The sequence below is a fragment of the Vombatus ursinus genome, unplaced genomic scaffold, assembly GCF_900497805.2.
Source record: "Vombatus ursinus unplaced genomic scaffold, bare-nosed wombat genome assembly UNPS02000577.1, whole genome shotgun sequence".
Taxonomy (NCBI): Eukaryota; Metazoa; Chordata; class Mammalia; order Diprotodontia; family Vombatidae; genus Vombatus; species Vombatus ursinus.
In genome coordinates this window covers 32,354,855-32,368,329 of record NW_020940355.1, presented here as the reverse complement: position 1 = coordinate 32,368,329, position 13,475 = coordinate 32,354,855, and the positions used below count along the sequence as shown (strand labels likewise).

Below are 13,475 nucleotides of genomic sequence, written 5' to 3'. Positions count from 1 at the left end.
TGGCTCCAAAATCCATACCCTTACCCCCATTTCTCTCTAGGATTCCACTTCCATATTTCCAGCTGATAAAAAGTCTGATTTCATGATAAAGAATTAATGAATATGTCAAAATTTTGTGAACTCGGTGCAAAACAATGTAGAAACAAATGATTTCGGCACAAGGAGGCACTGTATATTAAAAGTTCTGAAGATATGAAAAGTGGTAAGTTTTATTGTATGTCAGTAAATATAATTATTTTGCTTTGTGCAAGGTAATGTCCATACCATAGTAGTACAATCAGGTGAATTCAGTACTAGTTGAATGGCCAAAACCAAAAGTAGCCATTAGTAGTTTACTGTGAACTTGGAAGGTCCTAATGATCTGTTCTTGATTCCATGCTGCTGAGTGCTTTTTTTTTTTAAATCAGTGATGTGGGTGAAGGCACAGGTGGCATTCTTATCCAATTTTCAGGTAACTGAATGCTAGAGGAATAGCTGATAAGTTAGACGACACAGTCCAGCCCCAAAAAGATTTTGACAGGGCAGAATGTTGGGACTAAAAAAAAAAACCACTTCAAGGATAAAATTAGAGAGGCATGGCAATAAATACATCAAAACAAAACCTTGGGGATCTAGTTTATCACAAACTCAATATGAGTCAATTGTATGATTCGGCAGACAAAAAGCTAATACTGTTTTAGGCTACATTCAGAAACATGGTAGCCAGTACTAAGTAAGAGATAATCCTAACAATAATAATAATAATAACTAACATTTATATAGCACCTACTATGTGCCAGGCACTGTGCTAAGCTCTTTACAGTTATCTCATTTGATCCTCACAGCAACTCTGTGAGGTAAATGCTACTATCCCCATTTTATAGATGAGAAAACTGAGGCAAAGAGGTCTAGGGTCACACAGATTTTGTCTGAGGCCAGTTTTAAACTCAGATCTTCCTGACTCTAAACCCAGCACTCTAACCACTGTCCCACTTCCTGACTACAAACCTAGTACTCTAAGCTGTCTCCTACTCCCTAGTCTGAATTATTATGTTCAGCTCTGGGAAGTACATTTTAGGACTGCTTGACTATACATGTTTGTAATAGTGGTTTTGTTGGGTTTTTTTTTTTTTTTCAGTTTAGGGGGATAAGGTAAGAAAAAGGGAAGGTATATTTTTTGCTGCTTTAAAAAAAAAGGAGGGGGGGTACGCAGCTAGGTGGCACATGGATAGAGCACCAGCCTTGAAGTCAGGAGGACCTGAGTTCAAATCCAGCCTCAGACCAAACACTTGACACTTACTAGCTGTGTGACCCCGGGCAAGTCACTTAACCCCAATTGCCTGAAAAAAAAAAAAAACCAAAACCCTTTTGAAAAGAGAAAAACTAAGATTACTCTCGTTTCTTATTCCTAAACTGAGTTTTCCTAATACTTTTTTCTTATTCTCCCTTATGTCCACCTTTGCATTGAGGCCACCAAATAGATATTCATTTAATTTAGTCTTACTGATTATTTTTTAGTAGAATTTTTCTACTGTCATCCTCTAACACTCATTGGTGCATAAGCTGCAGGTATTTTCATGTCAGCCTTTTTGCAAAAGCTTATCACAAGCACTATGAGATGATATTCCCTAAAATAACATTCATTTGGGGGTAATAAAACGAATTATTCCAACTATGCCTCTCCAAGGATAACGTCAAGCATCCTTTAATTAGCTACAATATCCTCTTGTTTTAAGTCTGAGTCCTTCCTTCAATAGTATGTCTACTCCGTTGCCCCTGATTAGAGTTCTTATATTTAGAGTTTGAAGGGCTAAGTTCATGTTTATAGACAATCCCCAAACCAGATGATTCAGAGGACTTGCATTAAAATAAAAGATAAATTCACTAGAAAATAAAGACTTCAGCATTCAATTTTGTTACATTAAGCTTTAGGGGAAAAGGCTTGTCTTACAAATATATTTATAATGTATTTAAATAGAGTAACACACCTTTTAGAGAATAACTGAGGCTAGTTTCTGTTTGGAAATATATATATACATATATATATATATGTATGTATGTATGTATGAATAATGGAAGGGAAAGCTACACACACACACACATACCTCTTCCCACAAAATATATTGGACATCGAATAGTCAGTTTGCAACAATGACAAAGAACTGAGGAATTCACATATATTGAGTAAGGGAAAATTTTTCAGTGACCTCCACACAGTACTTATGTTTGTGTTTTTGCCAGGGTAAAGTAACAGCTATATGAACACAAAATGAATGTTTGTCACCTTACTATGCAAAGGATTTATTAAGGATTCAGCAAGGACTTATAAAGGAAGTACTGAGGATACAAAGACAAAAAGAGGCATGCCCTTGAGGCACTGACCTGCTACTTAGGGCTGGGGTGGGGGAGGGAACTAACTTGTATGCGGATAAATAAATACAAATTAATTGAGTAGAGGAGTGCTAACAAATTCCCCAAGAGTAAAAAAGGCTCTTGAAGGAGAGTTGTGCCTTGAATAGGGCTGGGTTTCCAAAAAGGTGGAGATGAAGAAAAAGATTGCAGTCACCTAGAATTCTCTGCAAGGGCAGAAATGAGATGTCAGGTATAGTAAACACTAAGTTTGGTGGAGGCTTAGAATGAATAAGGCAGAATGTTGCGCTCTCATTCTCAGTCCGGATAGGTCAAAGCCAGATTGTGAAGGGCTTTAAATGCCAGAGAACTTTGTGTTTTATCTTAGAAGCAACAGGGAGCTACTGAAGCTTCCTGAGCAAGAAAGTAATGTTCATATCAGAGCCTTAGTATTGTTATTATTATATGGCAATGATGTGGATGTTGAATGGGGAGGGAAGAGAGACTGGGGAGACAGACTAATTAGGAAGGTTACCGTAATAGTTTCTAGTAGTTAGAAAAAACTGAAATGGAAGTGAAAAGGCTGTAAAGACACCTCTCTCTTTGCCAGATTATCAGAGAGAATGTTTCTTCAAAGACCTGAGTTTGAATCTTGCCTTATACAACTTACTAGCCCTGTGGCCCTGGGTAAATCACTTAGTCTCTCTCAGTCTCAGTTTCCTCATCTATAAAATGTGGATAATACTAGCACCTCCCTTCCAGGGGTGTTGTGAGGATCAAATGAGAACATATGTAAAGTGCTATCATTAGTATAATTATTATTAAAGTATGGAAGTATTTAAAAGAGAAAAACAAGGAAGAAAAATTCAGAGCAAGAGGGGATAAAAACCTGAGTCAGGAAGTTTGAAGGGTGTAATGTGTGATAAATAGAAGGGAAAAAAGATCACTGAGTCATGGTAGCTGTGTAATAAGGGTGAATTTCTTCCCATACAGCCAGGATTCTTAACCTGGGGTCCATGAATATTTTTTAAAAAAATATATTTGATAACTATATTTCAACATAATTAGTTTTCTTTATAATCCTGCATATTTTATTTTATGCATTTAAATGTATTCTGAAAAGGCATCCATAGGCTTCACTAGAGTGCCAAAGAGAATCCCCAACACAGAGAGTGGATCTCTAACATTTTGAGGGAGAAGCAGCTTCTTTTGCCTGAGAACAATAATGATACAGAGATGCCACCAGAAGAGGCTGTATTCTACTAAACAGAGACAGAGGAATTGCAGTAAGCAGGTGACAACCCCGTTAAAAGTACTGAGAGTTGACTTGAAATGAACAGAGAAGTATGCTGTCTACCAGGAATGTGTATGTAGAACATGGTGGAATGCTTCCCAGGACTTAACCAGATCTGCCCACCAATATCTATATTTATGTTGGGACTAATGATTCAGAATCACATTTCTACCATCCATCTATGCCAACTGATACCTGAAGAAGAATTCCCAATATAACATATCAAGGGGCTTAGAATAGTCTCTTCCAGTACAGGAGAATCCACTACCTTCTCAGGACTATCCCCAGAATGAAAGCTTCTTCAGAGATTATGATGGTTTGGGCAAGATGCTACACCTTAAGGAGCACAGGAGCTGTTTTCCTAACTGAAGGAAAGGCAGGTTTGGCTAAGTCAATAGCTAAGAAATGGTATCTGAGAATGCAATCTGGTTTTATGCATCACTGTTTAACATAAAGGAATAATGGGTTCTTGGACAATGATGGACAGCACCTAATAAGGGGCCAGTAAAAATATAATGGTCTGGAGGTGGCAGATCTGATTAAAATGATCTTTATCTTAAAAGATAGGGGAGGGAAAAAACAGAATATTTCTAACAAGCCAGGTAATGTAGTTGCACATAAAATTTAAGTATATAGGTACAATAGCTCTCAGAAGTCAACGTACTACTATTGTGGATGCTTGTCTGATCATTACAAGGAACTGAAAATCACCATTCCACCCTTGAATTTGCTCAAAGTAAGATACATGATACATGTGTGCCCTAGATTTTGATAGAGCAATTTTCGCAATTCTACAGAAGTCTGCCAAAAAGTAATGAGATGCTCTCAAGAACAAAATTCTTACAAGGGGAAAAAAAAACCTGTTGGGGGAAGGGAGAGAAAGGTTGCTAGAGAGGCACAAGGAAATAATCAATGAAGAGAATTCTAAATAAAATGCACAGAAGATAAAAGGGCCAATGACTGAGAATGCATCCAAAGGGCGTTGCACAAATATCATTTAAGAGTGATATCACTAACGAATTCTAGGAAAAACAGAAACAAAACAGATTTTTTAAAAAAAGTTTTGTGGTAAGTAGGAAGATCTTGGGATAATAGTAGTGGAAGATGAAGAGAAGACTTCCCATTTTGCATTTGTTTTCTGTTTGGGCTGGGAAAGCAAGAATGAAAGTGGTTAAGAAGGAATTAAAATTCAAGATCCATGAGATGATAACTGAGTTCAACTAGCTTGCCCTTGAACTTGGATGTGTTGAAGGTTATTGAAGTAATTGGTAAAAGCTGAGCCACCATCAGGAAACTTTGATAAATGAACAGGCAAGTTGCTCTAACTCAGGAGACAAGTAAATGTCTCCATTCTCAAAACAGAAAGGTGTCAGTTGTGACCCCAATTGGTAAATGCCGACAAAATAAAAAATACAATGTGTTAATTTGTGATTTTCTAAGTCAAAATGCAGTTGTAGGGATCTATTTCTATTTAAGTATAATACCATTTCCAATATTCCAATGTGTTTGATTTTAATTCTTGAGGAATTCTAGCACATGCAGCAAAAGAGGGCAGCCAGATGGTGCAGTATTTTGAGTGGTGGGCCTGGAGTCAGGAAGACTCATCTTCCCGAGTTCAAACCCAGACTCACACACTTACTAGTTGTGTGACCCTAGGCAAGTCACTTAACTCTATTTGCCTCAGTTTCCTCATCTGTAAAATGAGATGGAGAAGGAAATGACAAACCACTCTGGTATCTTTGCCAAAAAAACCCCAAATGGGGCCATAAGGAGTTGGACACAACTGAAAAACAATAATAATAATATAAGTGCTTTCTGAACATTTAGGAAAGAAATCAGTCATTCCTATGAGCAAGCCTGGCTTCACTTTTTTTTTTTTTAAACCAGATCTATGATTTCATTTTAGGGAACAGTTGAGGAACTTCCTCTAATGAAAACCAACCCTTTCTGCTTCTTAGAGAGTTGCCCAGCACACTAAGAGTGTAAGGGATCTGCTCAAAGGTACATAGTCAGTGGCTACCTCTCTGTCCACTATGCCAAAATGTTGCCTACTATATAGATTCATCAAAAGCAGGTAATGTTGGACTAAATGGTTTTCATTTCGTAAAGGATTACTAGACAGGCAATGTGAGGAATGCTACATAATTAGTCTACCTCTTTCAGCAGGGGACCCTGATGACTCTCTTATCTGCATAAGAGATGTAAACTAGATGACAGTGTAGGAATCACAAGAGTGAAAGGATTGGACAACACATAATCCAAAAGATTCTTAAGAGGCTGGAATGTTGAGCCAAATCTCTGAACTGAATTTAATGAGGGTAAGCCATTCCACCCTTTGAGTCACTGAATCAAATGTGTGGCTAGCAAGTTGATGAAAATGACACAGGGGTAGTGTGAGGGGCTTGCTGGACTTGCTATCAGCTTCATGAGTCATAGTCTGATAGGGCAGCTGCAATAAGAGGCATAGTATCCAAGGAATAGTACTAAGGCAGAGCAAGTTGCAGTAGCAAGTTAAGTTGAGGTGTCACACATTGTGAAGAGCACTGACAAACAGAAATTAATGTAGGTCAAGCCAAGATAAGAGAACTCACCATGTCATATAAGAAGCAACTGGAAGAACCTGGTTTGGCTTGGAGATTTAAGAGAGCCATTACAACCGTCTTTGAATAATATATGAAGTGCTATCATATGGATGGGGTTCAAGACCTGTCTTTGAAACATACATACTGGTTTTGTTACCCTTAGCAAGTCACTTAACCTCTCGGTGGTTGAGGAATTGAAGACTCTAAAGCAGGAACCTGGGCCTGCAGGCCACATGTGGCCCTCTAGGTCCTAACGTGCAGCCCTTTGACTGAATCCAAACTTCACACTACAAATCCCCTTCATAAAAGGATTTGTTCTGTAAAACTTGGACTCAGTCAAAAGGCTGCACCTGAGGATCTAGGAGGCCACATGTGGCCTCGAGGCCTCAGGTTCCCCAGCCCTGCTCTAGATTATAGATAAGGTGTCAATATGCCAGGAGCTCCCTAGCTGGATGCAATCACAGATCCTGTGGGGGGTGGGGGGAAAGGAATGTGGAAAATGTAGTATGCTTTTCTCCTTGTCCCCAGCGGGCAGAATTAAAAGCAATGGTAAGATACATTATATATTACTTGGTAACATTAGACTGTAAATTCATTGAGGGCAGGGATTGTCTTTTACCTCTTTGTATTCCTAGCACTTAGCATAGTGTCTGGTATGTAGTAGGCACTTAATGACATTTATTGAATTGAATTAACAGGGAAAAATTTCTTAACAGGTAAAGCTGTCCAAAAGTTAATTAGGCTACTGAAGGAAGACAATATACTACTTCAAGTTCTTCAAGTAGCATGGCTGGATCACCACTTGGGATGCTATAAAGGGGATATCTGTTCTGGCAAAACTAGATAGTCTGTGAGATCCTTTGCCCAACTCCAAAGTTATGATTCTGTTTTCCTGTAACCATGGCATTTCTAATTATTACATATCAATGAAAATATTAAACCAGATAACATAAATTTAAATGATTAAGAATTTAACACATTTGTAAAATCTCTCCAGTGGCAGTGGGGAGGGGGTGGGGAGTGGGGTCGAGGAACTGGATATTCTGTAGTAACCATTACCATGGAAATAGAAAAGACTTAGATTTTTTCATCTAGCAGTTATAATTGCTTGAATGCCTCTAGCAGACCAAAAGCCAAAAATAATTTATGATGAGGCTATTAATAATTGCTCTATTACACAGGCTTGTTTTGAGAAAGCATTTTTGTCACAAGCTATTTCTCCCAGCGTAATTCAGCCACTGTTTTAATGAGATGACACTGTGCAGGGGGGAGTGTACTGGACTTCAAGTCAGGAAAACCCAAGTTGAAAGTCTACTGTTGACACTAATTGTGTGACCGAGTTACAACTTCAAAGCTTCAGTGTACACATCTGTGAAAATTTATATAATGTTACCTCTTTCACAGTATTGTTGTAAGGCTCAAATGAAATAATGTACTGTGCAAACTTTAAAGTGCTAAAAACAAAAGTATATGGTATAAATGTGAGCTATTAAAATGATTAACTCTATTCACACAGTAATAAGAGCACTTTTAAAAGCAATTTATTGTTGTACTTCAAATCAAATTATTACTGGAAAGCTTTATAGAAGTCTAGTGGAGAATAAACCTGCACAAAATACTTCATTAATTTGTCTTGAAATGGCCAAGTTTGTAGATATATCCCAACATTAATGGATGTCAGATTATTATTAGAATCTAAGTTTAAGTCCTTATAGAATTAAACAAAGAATCCTCTTTTGTTTAAAGACCATCTTAATCTAAGTGACAAATAAGATTTACAAAACTGATGATGTGGCAAAATAAATAAAACGTTTTTTAGTTAAGTGTTTCTCCACATAACATTCTCTTAGAGATCTGAAATTATATAAAGTCAACTTCCTGGCTTAATCATCTGATTTTTTAGTTTCAAGATAATAACATTTTGAAAATTAAACATAAGCAATTGAAGAAAAATAACTGAAACCAAGTCTTGATGAAATAACATTATAGTGCTTCAGTTAAAATGAAGGCCTAAAGCTGATGAGACAAACTGACAATGTTTTCTATCGTTTGAAAATTATACCTGGTGGTACAAGGTAGTTTTAAATAAAGAAAACAAAGTTCTTATAACATTTCAAAATGATGAGTACAGTTGTGTACCTCGTCAGGCAATATAACCCTAACAAAATGAGATTGTAAATCACTATTAAAAATGCTGATGGCAAGCTGTCCATATGAATTAGCTATGAATTATTACTTGTAAACACAATGGCTTTATGCTATACCATCACCACCTCCTCTTTCAACAATTAGATGTTGTTTCCTCTTCTGTCTCGTAACCAGACAGCGAACAACACCCAGTGCCCCACCCTTTAAAAACCGTACAAAATTGTCTCCAACCAAAGGCCCCAAAGCAAAAAGGTTGGCTTCTTTAGTACATTCATATGTGTATGGATCAATTTCCACAGGATTACCTTTACATGTAATTGGTTGGTTTGGATTATGGCCCAAGCCATACCCTTGTTCCTTTAAAAAGGACAGATTAGGACGGGAGCCTATTAATACTACTGCCGCAGATAACTTGAAGATTTTTTTCAATCCAGAGACACTCTGAAGAACACATTTCATGTCTGTCTTAAATGAAAGCACATGGTGCTCAGGAAAACTGGTATAAGCCGATGAAAGATTAGGGTCAATAGAATATAGCTGAGTACACATCATATGATATACTTTATGGTATTCAGGATAAAGTTTTTTGGGAAGTTGTTTGAAAATTAAACTTGGATCAGTAACCCGTTTCCGGAACACATGGATTATGGGAATATTATTGTTGTAAGCACACAGCACAGCATCAGCTGCAGTAAGTCCAGAACCTACAATTAAAACTGGGTCCACTTTGCCACGTAACTTTCCTTTGTTAATGGCGTCTCCAAATTGTGGCATTGAATGAAACACAAAGGGAAAATCTTCCCCTTCAACTTTTAAGTAAGTAGGAGAATCCAGAGTTCCAGTTGCTAGAGCTACATTCTCAGCAAAGAGACAAAAAGGGACATGAGAGCCATCGGCTATTCTTTGATAGCCTCTAATCTCCCAGTTTCTCTTGATAAATGCTGACTTCTCCATTTGTAACTGTTGTGTTGAAATTTCATCATTATCCTGGTCATCACCATCTTGATCTCTGTAAAGTCTTGATACAGAGGTTATATAAGTATTTTCTCGGAAATTCTTCTGAAGACCCATAACTTTCACATAGTGCTTGTAGTAGCAAGCTATCTCCTCTGGTGTAACTCGGTCACTCTTTATGTTCCTTTAAGGAAAAAAAAAAATCAATCCTTTTATTACTATAAACAACCTTTCTATATTCAATAGTGTCTAAGCATGCTGCTTCCATATGGTGTAACTAATTTTCAATTATTCTTGAGTTAAGCAAATCTTGAGCTAAATTATAGTATAGGTATGAGGATTAAGAAGTATTTGAATGATTGGATTCCAAAGTAAGTCAGTTTCTCAGAGCAGTCAATGTCTCGATGTTGATTTACACGAAGGGTTACAGTGGAATACTCCAGGGACTCTGCCCTTGGCTCTGTACGAATGAACATTTTTATCAATAATCGAGAGTCCAGAGATTCCCAAAGTGGGTGATACTGGCCCCTGAGGAGTGCTGGAATGATCCAGGGGGGGCTGTAGTAGCCTCCAGTGCAACTGGGGGGTGTTGAATAAAAATAAGGGGGCAGTGGAAGATTTAGAGGAAATCAAGGAAAGCTTCATAGAGTGCTTCAGCAGGAGACCAAGAATTATAGAAGCGGAAGGAAGGGGAAGAAGGACATTCAATGCAAAGGGAGTTTCACTGTCATGACTGGATCACAGGGTTCAAAGAGGGGAGAAATGTGGAAGAAAACTAGAAGGTAGGAAGGGACTAGTTGTGGAGAGATTTAAATGTCAGAAAAATTTATATTTGATCCTAGAGTCAATAAGAAACGACTGGATTTTACTAAGCTGGGTGGAAGTGGGTGTGACATGAACAGATCTGCACTTTAGGAAAAACTGTTCTGGCAGCTTTGCAGAAGATGGAGTGAAGGCAGAGAGACCAAACAGTAGGCTACTGCAGTAAACCAGTCAAGAGATGAGAAAGGCATGGTCTAGAGTGGTAGCTATGGAAGTGGAGAGGACCTGATGAAACTGCTGAAGGAGTATAAAGAGAAAAGAGAAGGCCCAGGCCCAAATGTTGGTATACAACCACAGCCGGTGGATGATGAATAAGCAAAGAGGACTGAGAAAGCATATGTAGGACGAGTCCAGGAGAGAAAAGTGTCCTGAAAACTTAGAGAAGAGACAGTATCCAGGAGGAGGGTATGGTCAACAGTATTAAATGTTGAAGAGAGGTGAAAAATGATGAGGATTCAGAGGAAGCCATGAAATTTGGTGACTGGGGGATCACTGGTAACTTTGTAAAGAGCAATTTCAGTTGAAACATGAGGCTGAAAGTCAAATTCAAGAAGTTAAGAAGAGAGTAAAAACATGAAAGGTTTAAGGAGACAGGAGTTTAGTTTGACAAAGTGAAGAGAGACATAGTGAAGAGTAGCCAGTGTGTACAGGGTGATGATGGGAAATGACTAAGGTTGGGGAAGAATTTCGAGGTCATGATGAATAGGGTTAAGGGTTGTAAGACAGAGGGATGGAAGGAAGGATCAAGATTATGATCAGATAAAGGAACTTCAGAGTTCATGAACATGGAAGTGAAACACTTAAGGATGACAGCAACATCAATGGTATGATCATCTTCATGTTTAGCTAAGTTGGAGTGGAGAAGTAGATCATGAGAACTGAGTGTACTGAACACCTAGAAAGTTGGGGGCGGGGCTTATCAATGTATATGTTAAAACTCTCAGGGCAGGAGTTAGACTGGAGAGACTGTGAGTCAGGCTTTGAATTCACTGAAGAAGGATGAAAAGTGTCTTGGGGGTATCAGGAGAAAAAAGCTCTAGAATGGTTGTGGTTAAGTGAACCTCAAAATCCTAAGGGCGCTGCTGCAGTCATTCTATTAGTCAGACTATAGAATATACATTAATTTCCTTTTTCAATCTTCCTTATTAAAATTTTTAAAGACCAAAAGAGTTTTTCTGCCTGACAAGGGCATTTATTTGCTCAGCAGAAACAGGATATAAAGGATGCTGTGTTAACAAGAACTAGGTCTCAGTCAGAGCCAGCAGATGGAAGGAGTGAGAAATAAAAAGGTTTAAGATGATCTAGAGCTGGAAAGGACTCAAAGAGAGGCAAGTCAAGCTCCTGTTTTACAGATGAGGAAACTGAATCCCACAGAGGTTGAGTGACTTGCTCAGGGTCACACAGGCAATAAAGATCTGCTGTAGGATTTGAACCCAAGTCCTATGACTCCAGAGCCACTATTCTTTCCACTTTAGGACACTTATGTTGTGTCCTTTGGGAATTAGTCTGAAAAAGGTCTAGGGGTCTTAATGGACTACAAGTTTTATATGAGTCAACATTGTGATATGGCAGCCAAAACTCATTAAGAATTAGTATACAATATATGCTCCCCACAAATTCTTCGGTTTGTAAAATGAAGCTAACAGGACTTATGACTGTGTGAAAAGAGGCTTCCAGGTGGTCTCGTGGGAGCTGACAGTTCCACTTGTTAGACCATACCTAGAGACTGTTCACTTTTTGGCACATTTAAAGAACACATATAAGTTGGAAAGCTTCAGGAGCAAGATGACTGGAAAAGGTCAATGGCCTTAAGACACTTAAATTTGAGTCGAAGGAACTGTCCATATTTAGCCCAGACAATTTAGGAAGAACTTGATTGTATTCAAATATTTGAAGGGTATTCATATGAAAAGAGAATTAGATTTGTTCTACTTGACTCCAGAGGGAGAGCCAAGGATTTAAAGAAACACATTTAGTCTTGATGTAAGGAAAAACTATAAGAGCTTTCCAAAGGCAGAATAAGGGAGGGGGATTAGTTTCCCTTCACTTGAGGTCTTTACATGAAAGCTGGATAGCTTCTTGTTGGGTCTGTTTAGAGGGGATTCTTTACCTAGGGTCAACTTAGGTTAGACGGTATGAGAATGATTCTCAAAGTGCGATCTGAAGACCCTGGAGGTCCACAAGATCCTGTCAAGGCGTCCACAGGGTCAAAACTATTTTCATAATAATATTAAGATGTTATTTGCTCATTAAAATACTCTCCTTTTCAACCACATATCTGTGAAGCCAAATTTTCCCCACATACTTCAACCAAAACATCATATAATAGATTGAATGCACAAGCAGATATGAATGAGATCTAGCTGTCTTCTATTAAACCAGATATTAAAGAGATTTGCAAAAATATATAAAACAATGCCATTCTTTTGATTTTGGGAGAGGAAATGTTTTCATAAAAATGTTTTTAATATGTGATGGGTCTATCATTGTCATTTTTAAACAAATAAGTATTTTTAAAATTATCAGTTTTAATTTTTAATTCAGTAAAAATATCTCTATATATAACCCACATAAAAGCTCTTTGGTAACATCAATAATTTTTAAGAATGTAAAGGGATCCTGAGACCAAGAAGTTTGAAAACCACTCCCACATGGTGTTCATTTTCTGGATACTCTATTTCTATCAATACAGGCTGAGGTACCTTTCCTCCACTAAAATCTTATTTCAGTACCTATTGGGGATAGGAGACTTTACTTTCCCTAAGGTTATGCCAGTGGAATATGAATGGCATATCCCACTTCAAACTAGAGAGCCTGTCTTTTGTTTAAGGATCAACCTAGCTAAGTTCAGAGAGGCTCATCATCATCAGAAGTTTGTCCACCAGGTGAACTTTATTGGTCAAAACAATTTATCAAATTGAGACATGAAGTGATTACAATCTACATTAATGAAGGGATTTCTTATACAAATGAAATAAGATTATATTAACTATTTTGGTTGTTGACTCATATTAAACTAAAAAGTCTAAGCTTCCCCCCTCAACCTAGTCTTACTTCTTTTATACTATAGTCATTCAGTTGATTTTTTGAACCTAAATGCAGAACTTATATTTGTTCCTATGATTAATTTTGTTAGATTCTGCTCATCAATCCAGGCTGCTGAGAATTTTTCACATCCTGATTCTGGCATATATATACATTAGCTATTTCCTCCTTGTTTCATGGAATCCGTAAATTTACTAAGAATGCCACCTGCCTTTCAAAGGAGTTACTAATAAAAAACAAAAACAAAAATATAAACAATTTAAGGACCAAAGAAATAACCCTACAAGTAAACAACTGAGAAA

At 37.6% G+C, this 13,475-nt stretch overlaps 1 protein-coding gene across 2 annotated transcripts in view; it reads right to left on the bottom strand.

Moving 5' to 3' along the window:
* Window positions 1-7,733: 7,733 nt before the first annotated feature.
* Window positions 7,734-13,475, bottom strand: part of OSGIN2 (oxidative stress induced growth inhibitor family member 2) — a 32,739-nt gene continuing 26,997 nt past the window's right edge. For both annotated transcript variants that reach the window (XM_027869921.1, XM_027870000.1), the window contains exon 6: window positions 7,734-9,490. In XM_027869921.1, the coding sequence (XP_027725722.1) occupies window positions 8,458-9,490 (1,033 nt within the window). In that variant the 3' untranslated portion in view covers window positions 7,734-8,457. The remainder of the gene's footprint in view (window positions 9,491-13,475) is intronic.